Source organism: Mycteria americana, chromosome 13, assembly GCF_035582795.1.
Source record: "Mycteria americana isolate JAX WOST 10 ecotype Jacksonville Zoo and Gardens chromosome 13, USCA_MyAme_1.0, whole genome shotgun sequence".
NCBI lineage: Eukaryota > Metazoa > Chordata > Aves > Ciconiiformes > Ciconiidae > Mycteria > Mycteria americana.
In genome coordinates, this window is record NC_134377.1 from 3,879,068 (window position 1) to 3,903,879 (window position 24,812).

The 24,812-nt window shown below is 40.8% G+C and overlaps 1 protein-coding gene across 1 annotated transcript in view; it reads right to left on the bottom strand.

Annotated features, from left to right (window-relative positions):
* The window catches only part of FBXW8 (F-box and WD repeat domain containing 8), a 52,621-nt gene that overhangs the window by 20,451 nt on the left and 7,358 nt on the right, over positions 1-24,812 (bottom strand). Inside the window, exons 3-5 of the mRNA XM_075515782.1 lie at positions 21,697-21,861; positions 21,018-21,106; positions 7,093-7,250 (exon numbers count right to left, since the gene is read on the bottom strand). Coding sequence (XP_075371897.1) covers positions 7,093-7,250; positions 21,018-21,106; positions 21,697-21,861 — 412 coding nt within the window. The remainder of the gene's footprint in view (positions 1-7,092; positions 7,251-21,017; positions 21,107-21,696; positions 21,862-24,812) is intronic.

Genomic DNA, 24,812 nt, shown 5'->3' on the forward strand with positions numbered 1-24,812 from the left:
CAATTGCATTTTTTCCCGGCACAGATCACCGATATTCTATTTAAAAGCATGGTACATTAAAGTAATAATCTGAATAAGAGCAACCTGAAGCAATCAGGAGCGTATTACAGAACAGAAGGGCCAGACGGAATCGGAGACTTCTGGGCCACCTTTGCACTGAATTAACGGAGAAGCAATCTTCAGACGTGATAGACAGGGCTGGAGAGGCCTTCCTTCTACTTGAGCATGGCCATTAATGATGAAATGATTAATGGTAGCTATTCCTTCAAAAGGAGACATAAAAGCTCTGACAGACAGCTGTGGACGGGCACCAATGCCAGTTTGCAAACACTCCTCCCACGTCCCAAAGGAGGTGAAGCAAGAGTGTGGTAATGAAACTGCACATAGTGAAATGGTATCTAAATGAGTTTAAATTGATTTATGTTTGCTTTTGTAAAGATTATTTGGTATCTGGAAAGTGCTACCCATGTGAAATAATGCAGATAATCCTTAAGATCCCTGTCTAATGGCACTCCCACTGAATATTTATATTCCTCGCCATGGGAATGAGTACCATAATGGGGACCATTTTTGTTTTATTAGGGATGCATATTTAAATTAATCTGCTATTTGCCTAAACAATTAGCTGCCTCTGTTTGTTTACACAAAGCCAAAACTGCAATTAGGCTTCCATCAAAAAGATAAGTCCCGACTAAAACTGTCCCGATGGAGTCATAAGGGCTCAGAGCAGAACTTCCCAAAATTACTTCTTAGCATAATGGTAATTATGTTAATTGCTTGAAAGGTAAATAACTGCTGAACTGGTTTTGAAAAACAGAATGCTAGCTCGCATCACACACTCTTACAATTAAAACAAGTTAACAAATACAAATGGACAGCACAGGCTACAATTCCCTCTGCAGCCTGGTCTGCCCCACGCGAAGGCTCAGCAGACACTTCTGTGCCTTCACAGCGAGTCCCCGGCTCCAAACTAAAACAAAGGGAATGGGTGAAGCCTCATCTCCAGGACAGCTGATTTTAACAAGCAAACAAATAAACATCAATGATAAAAGATTGTAGCGATATCAGATCACGGATGTTAGAACTGGACTTTTTCATCAGACGAAAAAGCTCCTCCGGGCAGGAGTATTTTCAACTTTTTTTTTTTCCCAGAACGTTTACCCCAATTAAAGACCACTTTTGTGAAGGAGAAAAGGAAGCTGATTTCCTTTCAGTGAAGTCTTTTGTTTAGTCATCTCTGTGATGAGCATTTCACTGTTTCTAACAGGGTGTATTAACGTACGAAAGTTCTGCAAAATACAAAAAAAATTCAAGTCAAACAACCCTCTGCTGACCATGCGAGCAAATTGGGAAATCCAGAATTCAGAGTTCTGCTCTCCCAATTTGGGCAACAAAGCCACTATTATTATTATTATTGCATCTCAAACATCACAAAAAGAGAAGACGGCAAAAATGGCTCATGCAATTGGCTCATGCAATCAGTTCGAGACAGGTACTTTTTTTTTTTTTAACCAGATGTTCAATAGCAAAATCTTCAAAATATCTAAAAATTTTATCAGGCAAATACAGTCTGTGCAACACCTGATGCACAATACAGTGTGAAAACATCCCTGGTAATATCAAAAACACAACTGACTTGTAAGGTCACAAGTTAACATCTATTTAATGAAGCAGCACAACATAAGGAGCAAAAAGGAGAGTTCAAAAGGAACGGAAAGAGCAAGAGAAATACTATTTTCTTTCATTAGGATGAACAATTATTTGCTTGCAAAAGGACCGCCTGTCCCCCTTGCTTCTCCCCTCCTCCAAAGGAGCGTACGATTCGGTACGTACATCCTCCATCAGCTGTTACTTGCTACCAGTCAGAAGCTTCAGTCGCTGCATGCAAGGACCTGCTGTGGAAATACACTGCTGTCAACACAGGCGTACGTATTCATGCATGACAGCAGGAAAACATTATCAAATTTCCCACAGAAAAAGCAAACACTGCACTGTATTTATCAATAGGTAAAGCTATTACTAGGTCTAAAAGTGCTACTCAGAATATTGTTTCATGCAGAAACAGCAAAATGTATTTATTAGCGTGCAAGCCTTTGCAACAGTCAATCATGTTTGTGTAAGAGCAAAAAAAGCCACCATTACAGTTAAAGTTATTAGTATGGCAACATAAAAAAAAAAAAAAATCAGGCATAAGATTTACCAGTGCAGATGAGATCACTACTTTACATAGTCTATCTTCCTGCCTCCAGCAGTGACCAGTACTTCATCTCCAAAGCAATCTTTGCTAAGGTGAAGTTAAGGTTGCAAGCACGCAGTATCTTTTTTTTTTTTTGAATACTGTAATCTTAAAAGTGTTAGAAAGTCATTAAATCAAAATTATAAGCAATACTTTCACAGCATGCTAAAATCTGCACCACAATTGTGATTATTCCAATTGAACTCTAACAATAACTCCTCAAACTGATTTAGACTTTACAGCTTGCTTATATTTGATCTTGGCTCAAGGAAATGAATTAAGTGCAAGAAGCTGATGAAGACGGTATAATCGCTGACACTTGGCATTACAATCATTGTACCAGTCGTCTTGTTTATCACTTTGGCCCAGATTGTACAAAGAATTTCGGTTTGTAACTTCTAACCCAATACATTGTTGAAATGTGGCCTGATGAAAGGTCCATTTACTGCAATTCACTCTAGGTTGGAAGATATTTGGATAAAACACTTAACTATGAGTCTACTGGGCCTTACACAGTGCACTGCTGATCCTGACTGTACTCCAATTTTAGTAAGCATCAGCCAGTCTTACACATCTCTTGCTATATCAAAGGTGAATGGCTGGAAGCTGTTCTCCGTTAACAGTGCCTGTCTCTAGTATATTCCCCTCTTTGGGGAAGCACAAAAGACATCCTGCAAAAGGAGCTGGTTTTACATCTGTTTTCACATAGGTGTCTCTGGTATAAAAGGCAACACTTTTGCCACAAAAAAAAAAAATTATCTGTTTTCATATAAAACACTCTAATCCTGTAAGAGGGAAAGGCAGCATAAACACAGAGGCGAAAAATGTTAAGTCACATTTGTAAATATTACACGGGCTACGTTCACCAGCGTAATACAGCACGTCACAGCTCCTTCCAAGAGCTAGCCACAGCAGAGGACACTGCCCGCTCGTGCTACCTGCTAGCAGCAAACCCTAAGCGGAGGGAGGGCTGTACTTTGGTGCAGACGATCCTACGCTCAGATCCTAATGACCCATTACATCAGCTCTTCCACGTTAAGATGATACGGCTAGCAGTTGCTGTCAGCTTTAGAAAAAGATGTAGAGTGATCTACATGCACATTATCTGCAAAAAATAAAAGCAAAGACAGAATTTTGTATATGCTAGAGCAGGGAATCAGGACACGGTCTTCATGCTCATTCCCTTCAGCTTCTAAACACAGTTGCATGGAAAGGCCAGAAGCTGCTTAATTCACATCATCCACATGACGTTTGTCCTGTTTGTGGGTCACAGTCTTGCCAGTTCCTACCTTGATTTAAACAAAATAATTTTATTTTTGACCTTTTGAAAACACTTCTTACATGTAATTTTTTTTCCTTTAAACTGGGAACATTTATTTCCTTATAATTTTCAGATAACATCATACTTCTATACGAAGTACAGGCAGTTAACAAAACACACAGGTGGAAATCAGCACCAGTCTGAAGTCTCAAAGCTGCTTATCTTGAATTTTGAGTTTCTCCCAAAAACATTTCTCGTTGGAGGGACCACCAATACACAGCCAACTTGACCCTACTAGATGCTTGGTGTTTATTTACTAAAATTTTGCATTTTATTTTCACAGCAATGCTGCTTCTCAACTTTCAGTGGCTATAGCAAGCTACTTGCCGTACTAAACAGCAAGAGACTAGACCTCGATCATAAGAGTCGTGCCTTTACGTTACCATCACCACATCAAGTTTCCACCAAACGTCATCAGGTTTTCTCTCACCGCTCTTCTAACAGAGATTTCCAAATGACACCATCCTTGCACAGTCCCCTCAGAAAAGGCACAGATGAGAAAGTCTGTATTTCGTTCCCAGCTTGGGGGCTCGGGAGGCAGACTTCCCTGACTGTGCTGTGAAATCACACACCATTTACCCAAACCAAGACTTTTGCATCCACGGCCACCTGTACCTATCTGATGGGAATAAATACACTACTGCACGCTACATGCGGTTTTCTTCAAAAACTTCTTCCTTTATGCAAGCCAGCCTGTTTCCCTGCTCTTGCTATCTTACAGCATGTCCTGGCACTTAGGGGAAGACTCCGAACACATTAATCCATTTCTGTCTTTGCAAAGCGGGTACAACACCCGCAAGCAGCTTTAAGGGCATCAGAACGGACAAGACAGCAGATTTCCAGTCCCAGAAAGTAGCGCTGCCAAAATTCCCTTCCTGGAGCCTGCCAGCAAGCAAGAGCACTTCTGATCCCCGCAGAAACCACCTTCCTTTGCTCCACGTTGCTACTTTGCAACTTGTGAAGTATTACTAACTGCTCCCAACGGGTCTCAAAGCACTACCACGAACGGAGGCAGCGTGGCATCTTCCCGCCATGCCTACACGAATATGAAGCACAGCATTTAAAAAAACAAAAAAAAGTACGTTCTCTTGTTGCAGCACATTGTTTTCAAGTCAAACTATGAGACTCTGGAGGGCGGGGGGGAGGGTGATGGCTAAAGTAGACTGCTGTTTCCCAAAAGCTGTGGCTCACAGCCAAAGTCAGGCAAGCATGGAGCAGATGGAGTCCTGGCAAGGCCTCTACTGTCCCTGCATTAGCAGCATCTGCTCATTACCCAGAACCCTCGCCTGCTTTATCTAATGCTCCAGGAAAAGCATTTTGATTTGATTCATTTCAATTCGGTAACGTGCAACACAATTAGTGGTAAAATCAAACTGGAGGACTGCCAGTGCTGACAATAGGAAACAAGGCAGAAGAAATATGAGGCCAGTGGGTTGGAATTCAAAAATCACAACTGTGGATCAAGTTGCCAAGTCCCGTTGCCCCAGGTGTACATACAGTGCCCCCACTGAGCATTGGCATGGGCAGAGGGAACTTCATTTTCTCCCCATACATTTTTCTCTAATTTACCTCTCCTTGCAGCTTGTTTCTCAGAGGCTGACGCCCTCGGAAACATTCACCAGAAGTCACAATCCAATTTTTCTTTAGCGCCATCATGGAGTTACAATTCACTTTGGATGCCGGCATCCCAGTAAGACAAATCTTCTTCCTTGCTATATTTCATATGCCTTGGGAAGCGTTTGCTACCACCAAACCAGCAAAACAGCGCTGTAAGGCAGGCACGGCGTAAGCAGAATCTGCCTGTTAGCTCTTCCCTGTGATCAGATGCCAAGGACATCGCTGCATGAGCTCTGTTGAACTGGGAGAAACTGATGTTATCTGAGCGAGTCTGCTAGCCAGGGATTCAACAGGGAAGTCTAGACTCTTTGCCTGACAGCACCACCTCCAACACTAGCAGATGGTTTCTCTGTGTTAGTCAAACTTACAAACAAAGACAAAAGGGAGCTGGAAAAGTACAACAAAGAACAATCAAACACATTATCTTCAAAGTCATCCTCCCCCTCCCAAAGCCTAAAATAATTCTCCCCACCAAACTGTAAATACATGATTTCAGATTCCAGTCAGTAAACATTTCTAAAATCAGTCTTTATAATTCCCTATTCACATAGAAACTAATCTATTCTGACCAGGCTTCTCAAATCAGAGAAACTGCCATATCACAGAGCCCATTAAAATTTCTACCCAAAAGAATAAAAGACACTGAGCTTTATGCAAACTAGTTTAGTCACAGCACACAGAGGACTGACAACAAGGAATACGACAGAAAAAAAAAACCTAGACAAATTATTACATTAGTCAGTGGGAGACTAGAAAACAAACAAAAGACCCTCTGCTAGTCATTGTTTGGCACACCGGACAGAGAGCCAACACTTAATACTATCACTGTGTTATAATTTCCTATGACTTGAGTAAATAATATTAATGAGTATTCTGTAATACCAGACTTGCTGTTCTCTGAAAACAATTTTTAGCCACAGAAAACCGTTTAGCATGATCCGTGCTAGAAAAACAGCTACGGATGTTGATCATCTTAAAACAGTTGTTTTCCCATATAAAGCATTTAATATACTTCTAAAACAAAATATATGGATTAGAGATAGTGTTTGGATTACCCATCTTCGGTTTTGTTTCCACATGCAGAAGTGCCAGGATCAAAGACAGTATGTGTACAAAGGTCCCTAACTTTAAAAATAGTCTTTATTCATACCTGAGGAGAAGTTTTTAAGTGTCAAATCATACATTTTAAAGAAAGATGATAGGAGATGAGTTCTGCCTGAGCAACTCAGCCTAGGATCCCAATTGGCTAGCACGGTCCAAACCTGGCTTTTTTAATTGCTGTTCCCACGTCCAGTAGATGTATAGTTGGTCTTTGGCTCTTGTTGCCCATTATATAAACATCTAAATATATTTAAAACAATGCATATAACCAGGATTTTATTATGCTTTCATTAAATATTAGGTCACAGTTTTTATTTCTCTATATCAAAGTATATAATAACCCACCATCGCAAACCGATACTTCAGTTAAGAAAATGTGCATCCATACACTATGCCAAGAGCAAGAGAGGACGCAAATTAATCAGACATGCAAGTTTACCAGTATTCCCATAACAAAGCCTCACAGCACCCCAAGGGAGTTTTGGACAGAGGAGAAGGCTGGTGGAAGAATATTTAATATTTTTATAGCAAAACAAGTTATTTGCTTAAGATAGTTTGGCTGGACTACAGCCTGGCACTCAAGCTTTGTGTAGCAGTTCCAGTAGGAATTAAACATCAGTTTTAATGGGTGCTGTGTTCCAATGCCTCCTAATGCATTTAGGGTTATTGGCCAACTTTCTCACATAAAAGCAAGTGTGTGCGTGTGTGTGTATATACAGGATTACAGACACACAAAAAGCTGAGCACAGCTGCTTCATTTTTGTAAAGCCTTTTTTTTTTTTTTTTTTAAATAGGGAGGAGAGTTGTGGTTACTTACCATCCTCATAAGCTGCTACAGCCAAAGAGCTGTTTATCCTCACAAAGGAGACATGTGGCTGAGGTCCAGCATCACCAGGACCGTGCATTGGTTCCAGGATGGGGGCTGTGTAGTCCCAGGTGCGAGTGTCCCACAACCTCACTTCTCCTGATGTATATCTGGAAAAGAAGGCTATTATTCATCCCAAAACATCTGAAAAGAGGTAGCTGCAGGAGAAGGGAGGAAGAAACAAGAAGTGTCTTAAAGCCCACTGCCTTTTACAGCTCCTAGACTGATTCTCCTCCTGTTTACACACTCTGTGTACAAGCCCATCAACTTTGCTCATTTTATTCCCATTTACCGAATGCAGCATTGAGTCTGCTAAGCCAGGCAGGTATATTGGAGCTACAAGAACGACATGACTGAGCTACCACAGGTTGCCAACTATTGATAGTAGCTTTACATATAGAATGCAAGGAGACCCAGGCTCAAGGGGGAAAAAAAGTAACCAGTAACGAGTCTAAATTACATCATGGCAAAACTTCAAACTGTTTCCTTTCGGTCTTTAAAAATTTGTGACTGTGGTTGTGCCAAGGAAAGGCTGTTTAATCAGAGCATTATGTACATACATACAAGCACGCACACGCATACGCCCATCCAGCTTACTGCTCTTTATAGAAAGAAACTTCTTAATGCCTCATCAACTGATCAGATTTGCCTACATCTCTGAAGACTAATTAATTTATTAAGTGTTGTCTTTAGAGTTAAGGCAGCGCTGCCTTCTTTGCAGAAGGCGCTCTCACTATCAGAAAAACAATAGTTTAACATCAAACTATGGCTTGCCAATGAGAAAATACAAAAATAGAACAAAACTTCTCAGATAACACTGAATACATCCAAATGAACGAAGGTCGTAACACAGCGAGCAACACAGAAACTATTCTGTGCCATCTATGCTGTGGAACACAACATGCTACTAAAGGAAAAAAAAAACACTGCAGGCAAAGTAGAGGAGAAGCTCCCTCTACGACTGGTCAAAGAACACAGTTCAATAGTTATTTGGAACAGTTAAATAATTATTTAAGATAAGTTTTGACAGAACTGTGACAATTAACACTGTCAGTCTCAGATGTCTTTCTCTGCCACACCCAAAATCTGGATTCTGTTGGAAAATGAAGCGTGCTTCCTGCTCTGTCAGCTTTGTTGTTATATCCTGACTTTTGGGGGAAAAAAATATATCAAACGAACGATTTTTATAAACCTCAAAGGTCTACTGGTTAGAAATCTGGCTGTCCTATGCTTATGAGGAAAATAAGAAAATTGTTATTTACAAAGGAGGTGAAGGAAGGTGCTTAATAAAGGTTTAGAAGATGTTGGACTTCGACTCAGGTTACCCAGGTCTTTGGGGAGTACCATGCAACGAGACTGCAGGTACTCTGGAGCAGATTACTTCCAACACTCCGAGTGAAAATACTCCACTTTATACAACTAATTAAAGTGCCCGAGGGGACGGTGAAATCTGTCAAGCAGAAAGAGAGGCACATTAATTTTCTGCACTGAATCAGGAAGAGAGGAGAACTGTGTCCTTGTCACCTGGCTTCCTCTTCAGCGCTTGACATGGCGAGACAGAAGAAAATGAGGGAATAGGGTGCGATAGCACTTCTCCCTTTTCCTCCTTCTGCAAAGGAGGCCCAAATCCCTCTACGAATCTTGCTTTCATTTCCAATTTACAGCAGCACTATTTAAAAAGAATAGCTCAAGAAAGAAGCTTCCCCAAAGCAAAGCCAAATGTTTCATGCTGGACCGAACAAGCAGTCCAGATCAGTCCACAACAAACATCTTCAGTTTACAAAACTGAAAAGTGCTCATTTCAGATATGTTTTAAAATTTGGAGATAAAACACAATGGGACAGGTAGTTGCACCGATCTGTTGCAGTCCCATTCAACAAGACACACATGTAACATTTGGAAGCATTTTAATTTCGAGCTGCTTTTTGTTTCCCTTTGTGTTTGGGTTGGTTGGGGTCATGTTTTCAAACTTCTCCTAACTGCAAAGGGTAGCATATCATTCTCAAGGGGGAAGCCAAAATGCTCTTGTCACTATGTGACCCTGAAAAGTGAGTTTCAAGGGAGACATAAAATACTGGTAGAATTGACAGAACTAAGTGACAGAATATTAATTTTTATCCCCAACTAAACAAGGAAGAACAGCACCTCCTCCTAGTGCATATACATACTCGCTCTCACATGGTCCAGTCCAGGAATGTAAAAAGAAAGACTAATAGATGGAGAAAACAGAATGACAGGAATAGAGAAGAGACACAGGGCTGGCTAATTCTCTGAGCACACTGCTTCTGGTTTTTCCACGCAGCATGCAACACAAGTGATCCAGGGCTCAAGACATGCTACCATCCATAAAAAAATAACATGGGCTGCAATCTTGGAATTAAAGATCCAACATCATAGCACTACAATAAGTGCTTTAATTTTTTCTGAGAATTCAACCAAGTCAAAATTTAGTTTGAACCAGTCTTTGTTCTTTAAGAACCTCCTGAACCACCTCTACAGCTAAGCTTAAACTGGAACAGAACCACCAAACATTTCTGACCATCAGTTCGAAATTGGAATTTGACTCAAGTTCCAATGTGTTTGTGCTGGGACCTGTTAAATGCAGAAACCGTCTGCTTAGTAGGCTCTGCATCAGACCACCCTGCAGCCTCCTCATCCTCACCCCCTTCCCCTCTAGTGACAGACAGGTACATGCTGAAGAGCTGTCATGGTATAGAGCTTTCTATGCCATGAAGCCGTGCTGCTCTCCCACCCCTAGCAAGGACCTGTTGTACACAAGAGCTTGTTACGTGTACCTCAGGTACGCTCTAGCGGGTTCAGACAGATACCACAGAACAATCCGTAAGAGGATCCTGGCCATAGTGCTCATTCCAGTTCTGCCATGACAGAGAATGGGGAGCACTATATGTGCCAGGAGAACCCTGCAAGCGCCCACCAGACCCTACCTTCACATGTGTCTGTCCAGAAATCCCACCGGTGCACCGCAAGATAGGACAAGTGCTTTACGTTCATCAGGGAGGGAGGGAGGAGGGCAGTAAGGCGTCTTTGCCCCCATCCCTCCCGTATTCCTCCTACCCCCATTTCTCACTCAGCAACACCACTCACATCCTTCTCAGTGCAGCATGACAGCAAATCAGTCCCATGCGGCCAACCTAAAGGATTTGGAGAGATGTTACAAGACCAGGCTGGAAACATAAGTGGAGGTCTAGGTTTGGGCAGGGAACCAGCATGGGGAAATGGGAGATAGAAACCATCTCCTCAGCTGACAACACGCTCCGCTGGCCGTCACCACTGCATGCCCATTTCCAGCATACACTGGGCCTGTACCAGAACTGAACTGGAAGAATTTCAAACGCAGATGAATCCAATTCAGAACTAAAAAAAAATGTAATGGTTCAACTCCCCGCTTTTAATGCTGTTGTAAAGAGCAACACACTTTCAATTTGTAACCACAACAAAAGGCTTTTAAACTATTAAAGCACTGCCTTGCTGTAAAAAAATAAAAAGGCTGCTTTATTGCAGATAATTGGCAAATTGGCCATATCAACATAGATGGCTGAAGAGTAGAACATGCTGCACTTTACAGGACCTATTTCGAGATCATTTCAGTATTTCTATTCATTTCCTACCACAACAACTTTTATATTTTGCCATGAAAATTTACCCTGGATTACCAGCTACCAAAAAAAAATGAACCTCAGATTTAAGTCTTCTGCCCCAGAACAGGCATAGTCCTCCAAACTCATTCAGTTACTGCTTTTTCTATTGAGATGGCTACGAAAAGCCCACATAGCTTTCTGCTGGAGTGAAAATAAAACTTTCTGTTTAATATAACAACGAATACATTCTATTTGCTATAATACCAAGCGCATTCAACTGTAGCTTTTTTTCCCCTGATGGGTGTATTGAGATGATTTATTTCAGTGGCAGGTGAATACTCCAACATCTAAGCCACTTGCACGAAAACAACCAACGTACCAACCCACCAAACAAACAAACAAATACCCTCACCGACCCCAAAACCTACAAATTCTGAGTTCTCAAGTTCAAAGAAAAAGAAACATTAGACACCATACCCGATTCACTTCATTTAGAAAGGCTGTTCAGTCTTGCTTTCCTGAGCACAACAGAGAGCAACAAGAAAGAGACTGCTGCTTACAACCCCAAGTGTCCCCCTCTCCAGATACCCCCTGCCCTGATGCCTTCCAAGGTGTTTCATCCACACAGAGCCTGGCTTTCAGCTCTGGGTCTGCACGCTTCTCTCCCTATTCACCAGACACAGCCGTCCTTCTCTTAGTGTTCAACAGAGACTCTCCACCCAAGTAAAAGCTTCTTTGATGGACTTGCATTTCACTTTGCTCTTGTTCTTCTGAACATTTCAGTGTATACACATGAGAAGTAGCAGCAGGAGAAAGACAAGAGCTATATTTTTCTAACTATATTTCTCCTTGACAAGCCAGTTCTGTAATTCTGGACAGATCTGTATACATCTGTAAAAATTAGTCTGCAAATTCAGCTTAAGCTTTACAGATATGCACAAAAAACTTACTGAAATGGAGCAACAATAGGTGGAATGCATGTAGTATAGAGAAACTGAAAAAAAATAAATTCATATGGTATCTACAAAAGTACTATAATAAAAATACCTACTCACTAATGAAAAGCATTTCAACTACTTTTTATTGCCAGTAATGTCATAATGAGATGAACAATTTCCTTGTGCCCTCTCACATGAGTGAAAGCAGAAGACTGAAGGAGAAGGAGCTGGAGGTTAAAAGCTGCTGATGTCCCACGATGGCTGGGAAGCAGGTGGTGAAGTGCAGAGCACATGTGGGAGGAAGCAGAGATGGAGGCTGGGCACCGCTCTAATGAAGTGGTGCTGAAGAGGCAGACGATTTCATAAGGAGAAAAACATCAGGAAACTGGTCAAAACACAGAATCTCATCTGAAAAAGCTCAACTGTGTTGGATAGCAATAGCCAGAACAAATTTGGGGAAGAGGAGGAGGGGGAGGCTGATCTCTCTCCAGAGCCCCAGATGTCTTTATCGTTGCCTAATGACAATTATACTCAACCAATTAAGACACTGCTATCACAGTTGCATTGTTAGTAAGCCTTTGGCCCTGAGTGTTGATGGCTGTCTAATTAGTGTTTGTGCAAAGTACAACTGCAACTAATATACAAACTGACAAATACACAAAAGAAAAACTGTTAACAGGAACATTTTCAAAACAGTCGAGACTCTACTCATTCAGTCCATGGCGGCAGCAAAGACAAACTGCTTTCCTTCATGGCTTACTTACTGCTGGCACTGCAGAATTTCACTTCAAACAAGCAGGTCAACTAGACTGTCGCTGGGATTCTGCTGAAACAGGATGCTGGTGTCAGTCCATTTTGTAGGCTGCCTCAAGCACACCACTCCAGGGCAAGTCTTACTACACTAAGTTGGTCTGAACACCGAAGACTTTTGATAAGACACTTCAAAAATCAGTTTACATTTTCCATATTTTCTCTAAAGAATTTGTAACAAGAAAATAAAAAGGAAGGAGAAAGAAAAACCTTTGTTTCACAGTTAGGTTTGATTTCCAGAAGGCAAAGTCTGTTCAGTTTCCAGATACCTGCGGTGATCAACAAAACAAAAAACCCCAACAACTTTGTTTCAGGCAGTCAGTGACCATCTGTTAATACTCAAAAGATCTTATTATCAAGTCCTTACAATGTCAATGCATTTTATTGAAGTCAGTAGGAATTTTGCTCATGTAACAATGTCTAGCTATAGCTCTGTTTAAATGGATGCCTGTTGATAAGCAAGTAAAATAATGAGTATTTTGCATTGTCTTGCTGCAACAAGCATCTCAGACCTTTCATCCTTATTCCACCAAAAGCAACTAACCAGTCCTTCATGTCATTAATTAACGTATCTAGTCAGAGACCCCCTCAGTAGGCTTAAGAATAAGGTCCAATTAAACATGCAAACCCAAGTCCAAACTGCTCCTAAGCTTCATCTTCTCTATAAGGCTCAAGTAAACAGTGGTAATTCACAGCATTCAATTTCAAAAACCTCTTCATCAAAAACACTGCAAGTTGGAAGATAACTCAATCGCAACACACAATACTGAAATTAAATGGATTCTACTACCCTCTTTACACTCAACATTAAGACCCGCAACTTTTCTCTTATGTGAGGGATAACGGAGAGCTTAGATACATCTACCACAGTGTAAGATGCCTCACAGACTAAGGCTGGATGAAAGAGGTAAAAGTTCCCGAGCCTTCCTGTGTTCTCATTTACAGTTAGAGACATTGATTTTGCCACGACATATATAACTGACAGGTAGCTTGGCTAAGGGATTCCTTAAGGGAAGGAATCAGGAAAAACAGTCTAGTAGCAACGATGGAGCAAAGAACTACTTTATATGGCAGAAGGGAATATAAATAGAACACAATGACCAAAAAAATGAAATACAAATGCAACAGAAAAGAGAAAATTTTCTATTACATAGTGTGGCAGAAAGCTACACCATAAAATACAAGAAAAAACAGATGGGGGTAAATCAAAACCAGCATTTGAAACAATCTGAACACTGACAGAAGAAAGTGAAGTAGAAAAGTAATGTCCCTGATTCCATCCAAACATTATTTTGGGTTGCTTGATATATGAGTGCAGCTATGAAAAAAGTGACTAACTTGTACCAAAACAGATCTGGAACCACTTTAAGATTTAACATGTAGGAAATACATTCTGAGCATCCCTACAATCAGTTCCCAAACTCTTCTGCTGGGAACTTGACTCTCCGATGCGTCAACCCACGTCCATTTGTGGACCACGCTCACAGAAACTGAGCTGCGGAAAGCTTATACCTTCATTCTTAAGGCCTCATTTAGGAAATTGTAGCTCTAGAAAGTGGGTTAAGCTGCTGGAGATAGTGTGCAGTTCTGCTGCAGCTTCTCATTGTTATCTGTAACAAAATTAACATTTTGCCATCCTAAGTACTTCCACGTGCCTTACTTTCTTATTAATTTTGAGTGCATGCAAATATCATACCAAGGGACAGAAACAAGCCAAAGGGTTATATGGTAGGCAAAACATTTTAATGAACACTTACAAAAGCAGAAGTTAGAGAAAGCCAAACTGTCTCTAGTAATTTATTTTTTAAGGCCAAGAATCTCCCATCATTTACATCCAGGTTCCAGTGGTTTGCATCAGCCCAGGTCCGTTAATTAAACCAGCTGCTCTGACCAAGGAAACATCGTACTGTGGGTACTGCCTAAGCCTACTGCCATGGCAGGAGAGGGGGGAAAAAAAAAAAAAATCTTTTTCAAGAGAGTTCAAGAGGAATCATGATGCAACCTGGGAAGGATCTGGTCCATCAGCCCTATTATTTCACAAAGGACAAACACGTAATGCAACAAATAAAACAATGTCTCCAGTTTCCAACACAGGCGAGAAAACACCTTTTGAAGATGATGTAAATTGATATGTTTACGTGTTAGAAAGAACACAAACTGCAACACACTGCAAACAGCAGAGAGGAAAAGGATCACCTGAACTCTAGGCACTGACGGCAACAGCCCAGAGGTAGATTGTGAAAACACTAAAAATGAAATGTTCAAGAAGTCTACTAGAAAGAAGGATGGTTTGTCTGGCCTCAGCAGAAACCAAGCTCTACAAGCCCAAAAATAACTACTGTGACTTCAGAATACCGGGCATCATTACACACACAGCGCATCTCCCTGCAGCAATGCATCCAGCAAAACCTACAGGTAAACCAATAGCTTCATGGTCGGGCAGGCTGGAAAAGCAGCTTTCACAAAGAGTCAGTATCAAGCTTCTACTATTGGTTTCACCTGAAAGGCTCTTTTTCACAAGATGACAGAGAAGCCAATGTGTTTGTCACTTAACACAACCTTACCTAACTCCTGTAGTTTGTCATCCGACCCCGCTGAACTCGTGATGTCATCCTGTTTTCAACCCTCCTAGAGGTGACTCACTTGAAAAGAAGAAGGTCTGACACTTATTACTTCTTAACAATGATGAGAATGAGTGAAGAGAACACAAAGGGTTCGGGGAAGGTTGAAGGAAAAAGGCAAGTATTTTTACCTTCTGCCTTACTGCTTTGTTTTACATCCAGGCTCTCACTCTCTGGGAGGGAAGGGAGAAACCTATCAAAGTTGTGCCATTATACAAGTGAAATTTAAGCAATTAAATAAGGCAGGGGTTTATTCAGGCTCTTTAAGACTTTGGTTTGTTAACTTTTATTCATTTTCATTACTAATTAATATTTTGGTTTCCTCAGGTCTGCACACCGAATTAAGATGCAAGACCTAATAATAAATACCTTGAGAATAGCCCACAAGCCCTATAGCAAAAAAAACCAAATTAGATGAGAGTTGACATGAAGTTTTAAAAAGTGCAGAAAAGTGTTTTCAAGCCTTTCGGGCTAGTTTCACACATCATTATGGAGCTAAAAAGAGTGGCAAGCCCATTTTTTTTAAAAGTCATTTGCAGGTCACCTTTGAGCAAGAGGAAAGCAGAGTGGGAGGTGATCGTAGAGAACAAAGAAATCTACCATATAGTAGCAGCTACTTTTATGTCTGTATGTTGCTCATAATGACTTAAACTGAAAGGTCCAGATTGTTCAAAAGTGCTGCAGTGTTTAAACTGGAACTCCTGTAAGACTCCTTCAAAACAAAGACAACTGTATGAAAATTATTTCAATGCATTTAGTTTCTCAGTATGAGAGAATCAAAACGTATCACTACGTCTATAACAGATGATTCCTCCAACCATACAGGATATTTAGCAAGTTATTCTTTTGCTTCTCATTGCCTTTATCAAGCATCACTTGGAGAAATACCATCTGTGCCAGGTGTGCTCCACCCTGAAAAGGGAGGAAGCGTTTATCTGCAAATTTATTGAGGCACTCGGAGCACATGAATCTCACTAGTCCTAACTCAAGAAAATAAAATCTCTAGGAAAGAAGATAGTACTTACTGGAGGAAGAATGAGAACCTCTTGAGTTAAAATGCAAAGAGAAGGACCAAGGGCTGATTCCCAGCTGAGTCTGTAAGGGGTGCAGGACTCCATGCAGCATCTGCTAGACCAGTCTCCGTGGCACAGCAGAGGCATGCCCTTCAATCTCCACTTATGCAAGCTCTTAACTAACAGTCTACCACTCCTTCTTCAGTCAAAGAAAACTGAAGAATGAAAAAGCGTCAGATACCTTTATATTTCTGGGTCTTCGGAAGGGTGGTCTGACTCCAGATCTCTTTTGTTTATTTTCAGTTGGGAAGCTTTCAAAGCTACAAACAGCAGCAGTAAAGCCACAGTGCCCTTCCCACAAGCGTAAAAAAGTTAACACAATGCACAATAAAGCATCACCCTGACGCACAGCAGACTTGGTGTGGTTTTACGGACCAAGTTGTGAGGTGAGATGATCACCACCGACACAAGGCAAGTTTACTGCACAGTTTCAAGGACAGCCACATGTTAAGTATTTCACACAGAGCCAGTCAGACAGCAAAACAGTCTCACAACACGTTACGGACATGTTACACCCCAGGGTTCACTGTGTAATGACAACACAGTTCAAACAAGGACCAGATGCATGCTCCGAGATCAGTATCTCCAGGAGGACCTAACCTCTGATTACGAATGCCCATCAGTGTGGCTGTCAACACTGCCAAGAGAGAAAAAGTACCAATTTTACTGTCTGAATGTGCGCGTGCTTTAAAAAAAAAAAGGGGGGGGGGGGAAGAGAGATTTAAGATTTTATTAACAGAAGGTGACGAAATCCAGGCATTCTGTATTGAAACCAAACATACGACGGTATTAGGTACAGTGAACCTAATCATCAGTAGTAATTTATAAAAGCCAAGCGAGCAGACGTATAATTGCTTTAAGTAAACTCTGACTTAAAGAAGAAACTACATTTGAATTGAATATGGAGAGGGGGGAGGACAACATCCCTTTAAAGAAGATCCTTCGAGACATGTAACTGTAGAAAGGCTGGCAAATACAACATTGATTGGGAGTGAGGTAACCACAAACACCACTGTCTCAAATGAAAAGGGATTCAAGGTCTGACCCAAAAAACAAGCATCGTAACCGCTGGGATGAAATTTTAATGATAAACACAAGATGCTCTGCATGCAGGCCAGATTGAATTATCTGATGTCAGCCAGTAAATGCAAGGCGCTCTGAGAAAGAGGAGCTGCTAGCAGCCACCTTCAACTCGCAGCTCAGGTTGCACTTAATCAATCCTTGATATTCTGCCATCTTCTGGCTTGAGCTTTGGCAGCAGCGTGGAGAAAATAGAGGAGAGTGCATGAAATAGGTGCATTTCTCTAAGGGAGAGCTAACCCTGTACAGTTTATCTTTGCTTCCTTACACAAAGTTAACAAAGAGATCTGCTCCTGAACCAGTTCAGACAAACTATGCCTCTATGTATGGGACTTGTAGCTGCTGTTTGAAGTCACTCTGCCCACAACCTGTACAAATTCCTTTTCAGAAAGATTTTTAAAAAAGCTCTACAGCAACTAAAATAAAAATTATTCCACTTTCCAGCAGAGTTTGAAGCAGTATAATGAAGCACGCTAGATCAGGTCTATCACAGCACAGGCTCAAATCAAATAAGATTTTTTCCAGGCTTGCTCCAAGACCCCAAATACACAACAGCCCCAGCATTTCTGCTGGAGAACCTCTCTCTCCACCCCTTTTTTAATTTTTATAACCATTCTCTGATCTCCCAAGATCCTGAGCTGAACCTCCTGAAACCAGGGAGCAGCTGCTATACACTGCCACAGTTTCCAGCTATACAGACAGAGTGTAATGCCTGGCTGGCCTGACCGAGCTGAGCCAGAGCATTGCAGCTGCTCCCCAAAGTCTGACATCAAAAAACCTGCTAAAAAGCGAGTGGCCCTATTTTTCTCCAGTGCAGCAACCTGACTATGGAGGAAAGAAAGGTAAATGATGCCACAAGCCACTGCTTAGAAAACCCCAGGAAATGCCACACACAAAATGAGCTTTAAGATCATCACCAACTTCTCAAGCCTTGCAAAGTCACACATCCGTTTAGCTTTATGCACATGGCAAGTCTCGCTGTAATCTATGATTATTCACATGTAAAGCTAAGCATGTAAGTGTTTGCGAAACTGGAGATATAATCATTAAATGTAACAGATAATTGATATTTATACCGAGAAGAAAACTGACGTCTGTTAACCTCAGCTATTAAATTACTTCTTCAGTACTGAAAGAATGCAACAGCTAGCTATTGATCACCAGATTCATTACACTTTTATGACAAATTTGAAAGCACAATGCCATTAAGTACAATACTATAAGCTGGGAAAGAAAGGGGAGGGTTATGTTTGGATTGGGGAAAAAAAAAAAAAACCAAACCACAAAACCCCAACAAATTCCTCAATCTACCTATCCTAAATACTTACCAAATGCACATAATGAACAAAGTCTTTCCCTGCACAATCTGCTAACATCCTTGGAAGTTTTAGTTGTAACTTTAAGTCTGTCTTGTTTGATATTTACCGTGACATACCACGAGATATGACTGGGGGGGTGTGACAGTGTGCTACTGTCTTGCAGACTTTGATCATCACTGGCAGAACAACAAATTCATCTTCTTTTGGGCAAGATTCACAGAACAGTTTTCTGCTTGCAGCAATTTAAGAGATGCTTTCAGAGATCTCAAGCTACCAAAGCAGAGTGAAGGGCAAGTAGTAAACAGCAATGGAAGTAATACAATTTTTGTGTTCTAGTATTCTAAACATTTCGTTTACTAACCAGGCAAAGTCTGATTTCCCCATATTGTTTTATCAAATGTATGCTCACAGCTTCATAAAAAGATACTTCATTACTAAAATTCATTTTCCTAGAGAAGGGAAATTACTGAAAAGTAATTTGAGTGAAACCCATAACACTGCTTTTCCTAATGGATACACATGTGCAGCTTTTCCCTCAGTGGCCTCTTACCTGCTCACATATTATCATGAATCTTAGAGGAACCTAAATTCTTTAAGAGCACCAACTCCCTTTACCATGCCGATCGAGGCAAACTCGCCAAAAGAATCAAGAGATACTGGAGGAACTGGGGAACCAATATGAAAAGACAGCGTGAAACTGCATAAACCCAATTTCTGTAATACATCAAGCTAAAATACGGACTATTTGAGTTTAGTATAAGGGATTAATCTCCTTTGTTCATTAATTCTTTAGAAATTAATTTATTCTGCCTACCTTCTATATACTGCATGTTTGGATACAAACACAATGGAGAAAATGAAGAAAAAGAAGAGCTGGAGGTTTTGGCAGCAGCGTGGAGACAACTGGGGTTTCTGGCTCCCAGAAAAGTACAGGAGGTTTCATTAGATACAGTGGAACAGATACAGTAGTGTAGATCCCCAGCCAAGGCCGGGAAACCACTGCCCAAGCTGAAGGGCACAAAAGAAGTCAGGTTGCTATCTGCAGAGCTGGATCCCAGCTGCGGACCCCAGCAGGCTGGGAGCTGCCGTGTCTTAGCAGCAGCCCGAGGAAGCCTCAACACCAGGCAGGCGTCAGACGTCAATGTGAGAGCTGCGGTACTCCAGCCGCACGAATTCTTCAAGCCTCTTCCCATGGCCACTGTTTAGGTTAACCACTGTGTGGCACTGCCCCTCTAGAGGTCACAGACTAGACAGCTCTTCAGCGGAAGCATTTTCATTGCTATAATGCAACTGATTACAGCAGCAAAGACATTGCATGAAAAGCAGAGAAAGAGAAGCGATAGCCAATGAACAGGATGGAAGGGAACAGAAAGGAAGACCTCCAAGTGCAGAAGTAAAACACCCACAAATCACAAAACAACCAGCAAACCCACCACCGAAGACTGAAATTCCCCTTTCCCTCCTGCTGTCTGCTAGTTTAGATTTCTGCTCTCCGTTGCCCAACAGCATTCAAAAGCGTTTCAATGTATATGTTACCTACACGCAATGTATTTCAAGGCACCTTTCTTATAACCAGTGTGTGAATTTCGTACTATTTTATAAGTAGTTTTCTCTAATCCACAATGCATAAGCATGTCATTAACGTGAAGTGTACCGTAAAATATGGAACTCTGGTACGTTAAGGACAATGTCCTCTGACTGCCCCCAGGATGCTATCATTTTTATTTACTTGTGAGACTTCTTCTGGAAGACTACTAATTACTGAATCTGTAAAATTCAAGCAGAATACAGTAAAGCCTTACACCTACTGAGACAGTCATGGTCACCTCTTCCAAAAGTTCAGGAGGTTCTTAAAATTGTATTTAAGAGTGTAAACCAAATGACTAGCTAACATTGTATCAAGGTCCTGACAAAGCTTTATACTAGGAACAGAGAAGTCTGAGTTTCTCTGGTTTTTAGGTGGGTGTTTTTTTCCCCAGATTGTCTTCTAAATAACAATGGAGAAAAGTTAGCAGTCCTAAAGTTATCTTGCCACAGCACACAAAAATATCCTTGTGATTAAGAGATTTTGATGGAAAAAATAATAAAAAGAGCATTTTTCAGTAGATGTGTACAATATTTAATACATTCTGACTGCTTCCACAGCAGAACAATAGATACAGTTCATCAGAAAGTACTATAGTTTTTACAAGGACTATATGTATGCGAGAAAGCTTTTTGAATAGTACAGTAAAAATTTGCACTGCTGAAATGACTTGTAGATAACCATCATTATCAGTCACTTTAAAGACAATCTACCTCACCCACAAAGGAACTGCAGTCATAAAAATTCGTTTTTGTTGCCTCAAATGGATGCTTCTTTTGAATTTGTTAAAAAGCAGCACATGAGATCTCAAACACTGAAGATTAAATGAGCATTATGCAACCTCATACTCACCCAGCAATAACAACACCATCGCAAGAATGGACATCACAAAGAACTTTTCCCTGCTCATATTGCAGCTGGCTCACAGCACCAATGCGGTTCTGCACAGAAAGACGAGGCATGGTGTTAGAATTGCAATACATTCATCAACCAAGTTCATTTGCTTCTTCTTGGAAAGTTCCGAGCTTTACTATTGCTACTGAGAGCGCAGCTGAGAGAGAAGACCCATTTATTCTATGGTTGCCTCCTGGATTTTTTACAGACAGAAATGAAGGAGAAAGAAGCTATCACTCATTATCATTCATAATCTTTAGGTAGAGAAACAACTATCACAACAACAACAACAGACAGCTTGCTTTCAGCCAGGATATGTAATGAGCAGAGGAAGGAGACTTCATCTTAAAGGCTGATTCTCATTATCAAGGGATGGCTGAAGTATAAACATCTCTCTTTCACCAAAGTCAATGGAGTAGCACAGCAAACAGAAAGACTCACTCCCAAAAGTAATCAGTCATTGGGAAAAAAGGTATTACAGCTAGGGTAAAGTCTCATAAATCCTTCAGCAGCTTTCTCCTTTTAACTGGCAAAAAGAAGCTCTGACACAAAAGACCAACTTTTCACTACCACTTGCTTGAACCAGGTTCCCATTTTTCTACAGCGTCTGGATCCCATTAAAGAAATTCCCTTTTACCTTCCAGTTGGTTTTCAAAGTGCGCTCTCTGGCACGGCAGTTCTTGAGGGCGAGCTTCCAGCAGGAATGATCGGAGATGCTCGTATCTAACAGATATCCTTCCTGTTGGCACAACCGGTACCACAACACTTCATCTTCTGCAAGTACTTTCCATGTCCTGCTGACCTAGAAATCAAGTTTTTACATATCTATCTCATAAAGTTATACGTAAAAATTGGATTTCGTATAAACTGATTTAAATAACATCTGAAATATACACATATAAAGCAATATAGGCCTGCACCAAGACTAAATTCTTATCTAAACAAATATACAACTGACAGTATGGAAAAAAACCCACCCCTTTAACAAAATGCTTGTTTTCTGTGGATTCTTTTGAAAATAACCAAGTTCCTACTCCACTAAAACTCCACGCAATATGGATACCAGTGTTTAGCGGCCACACTGCCAACCTGAAATGTCAGTGTATTAGAAAATGTTGAAGTAAAAAGAAACAAGAAAACAATTAAGACAGCATTGTAAGTTTAGAGAAAAAATATGAATTTATTTTCATATTTGTAGCTAAGAAAACCTCTCAGATCACGCCACCATATCTCTGAAGTCCTACTGACAATGCCTGATTAGGTATATGACATTAGTGATTTATAACCTATTGTATTACAGTATGCACAAATAGGAATGAATTATTAAGTTTTTCAAGTAGCCTCAAGTTGCTGTCCATTTCAGAGAGAACAGCTTCATCATAATCAATTGTGGGCTTAGAATTAAAGATTCAAGAGGTAAGAGCCAACTTAAGTAGCATTTGTTCTCTGTAATTCTTAATTTAAAAAAACAGACGTAACCAATGAAAACTGCTACTGGTGAAAGCAGCAATCAATTGTACGCTGTTTCCAAAAGATTAAAAAAACCCTTCTCAGACTGATATCATTTTTAGCAACTTACAATTAAGCATCTAATGTCCGTTTCAGTCCCAAGATTACACCAAGAATCTAGGTCTCCCATTGATACAAACTCTCACAGGACCACATCTTCGTGTTTACTTGCCATTCGTTTCACATTTACACACAGATACAACATGGCACAGTGCGGTGAAAGATGAACTATTACTTGTTCTCTGTTTTATAAGATTAGTCTCCTTTGTATTTTATCATTAGCATGCACACCTTGGTTCAGACTTCTTAAAACCACAGCTTTCAAATACAAACTATAGCTTCACAAAATTACGTATCATGAAGGATACTGAAAGCATGAGATCCTTTTGGCTGGTACCGATTTGCAAGAAGGCCCTGCAGAACACAAGCCATCGGAGCAACAAAGTGTGCAGTGAGGCTTACAGAGAGGTTAGGAAAACAACACCCTCCCCCCCCCGCCTTAAATAAATCAAGCGATCTGAGTTTGTAACGTGACCTGTAAAATTTTACACGTGATGACTTGGAAGAGTGTGCCTTAGCCTGCTGTATTAAATGCAGCATCAGGCCAAGACTGACTAGTCAGCCCAACCAAGTGAGAACACCCACAACGTCGCAGGGAAACAGCAGCGAAGGCCCAGAAAGCAGGTCAGCCCCATCAACACGACCCTGTGTCTTACAGGTCTCCGTCGGTCACGGTAAGTGCAAAAACATCTTACACACACGGTCCCAAACCTCCTTGCATACTATATAGTCCCCAAACAGTGGGACAGTACGCTCTGCAGTGAACAGCACAGATCCACCCTTGAAAACTTTATGAGGCTTCTAGCCATCTTGTTTACGTTGTGTTGCTGTAAAGACACACATATATCATTACTGTTCTCAAAAACCAACATCCCACTAGGAATCAAGAATTGCATCATAAGACATCTCTCATGACCTGTTTCTTCCAAGGGGGGAAAAAAAAAAAAATTAGTATGAGAGAAAAAAAGGGGGGTGGATCGAGTAACCTGCGTATGTTTTTAGGATTTTATACCTACATATAAGAGCAGCTCTCAAACAGGAATATTCAAGTTCAGCAGAGCTAATATTCTAGTTATTCACCAAAAGACCTCAATTCAAACTAGCAGACATTCCATCATCAGACAAAGAAAACAACCTGGATAGGGCAATCATAACTGCCTTACAAATGACAGGAACAGCGCCGAGTCTTCTCTAACATTCTACATCATCCTGTAATAAAAAAAGCAGTGCTTAATGCTCCTGTCCCTATAGGGACACACTCAGGAAGTTCAAAAGCAAAAAAAAAAAAGGCAATCCAAATTTCAAACCATTACAGTTTAGTGGGGAATTTGCTCTCAATTTGATTTTAAAGTCATATAAATCCATATATTATTGCTCAAAGAAAGAAAAAAACCAGCCAGCTTTTTGCTGACACACAAAAAAAGCAGCTGTTCTGCAGGAGCCGAGCACCCCAGCCAAGCCTGGTCAACAGTACCGGCACCTCTGCCCCGCTCCCGTAACAGCGGCACGATTCTGGGGACATTTAGGGGACAGGCTAATGCACGAGCAGAAGTAAACAAAGCCAAACTACAACAACTTTTGCTCTGCTTTAAAAAAAAAAAAAAAAAAAAAAAGAACACACACACCTTTGGAGTTTGCCAAAATAGACAACGTTGCACAGACCTTTCTAGTTTCAAGGTCTTAAAAGCATTTTATAAAGACAGTAAAAAAAAAAAAAAAAAAGGGAGGACTACATAAAATTTAGACTGCCTTTTCAACTTGCAGGAACAAACATTCAGGGGGAATAAAGATCCTATCCTATTATGATTTTTTTTTAAATCAAATTACATCAAATCCTGCTGCTTTACAAGCATGAATTTCCAAAGGGTCCCTAACACAGCCTTTTCTTAATGCACCAAAACTGGCATGACAATCCCTTGTAAAAGCCCCACTGAGCGAGCCTCAGCTGCAAGAAATCTCTAATAAAAGTGTCTCAAGCATTTCACTTTACAGCACCACTGTGAGCTGCCGCATTAAAACCAGCCATTGGCTTGAAGTCAGCTTTATTAGATCTGCTTGACTTAGAGTTTCAGGTGAGGCCCCAAAAGCCAGAGCATTACGGCTTTATTTATACGCACCCATACATTCTGCTTGTTGGAGTAGCTAAGACGCACAAGGCTTTTATTAAACTACAAACATAATTAT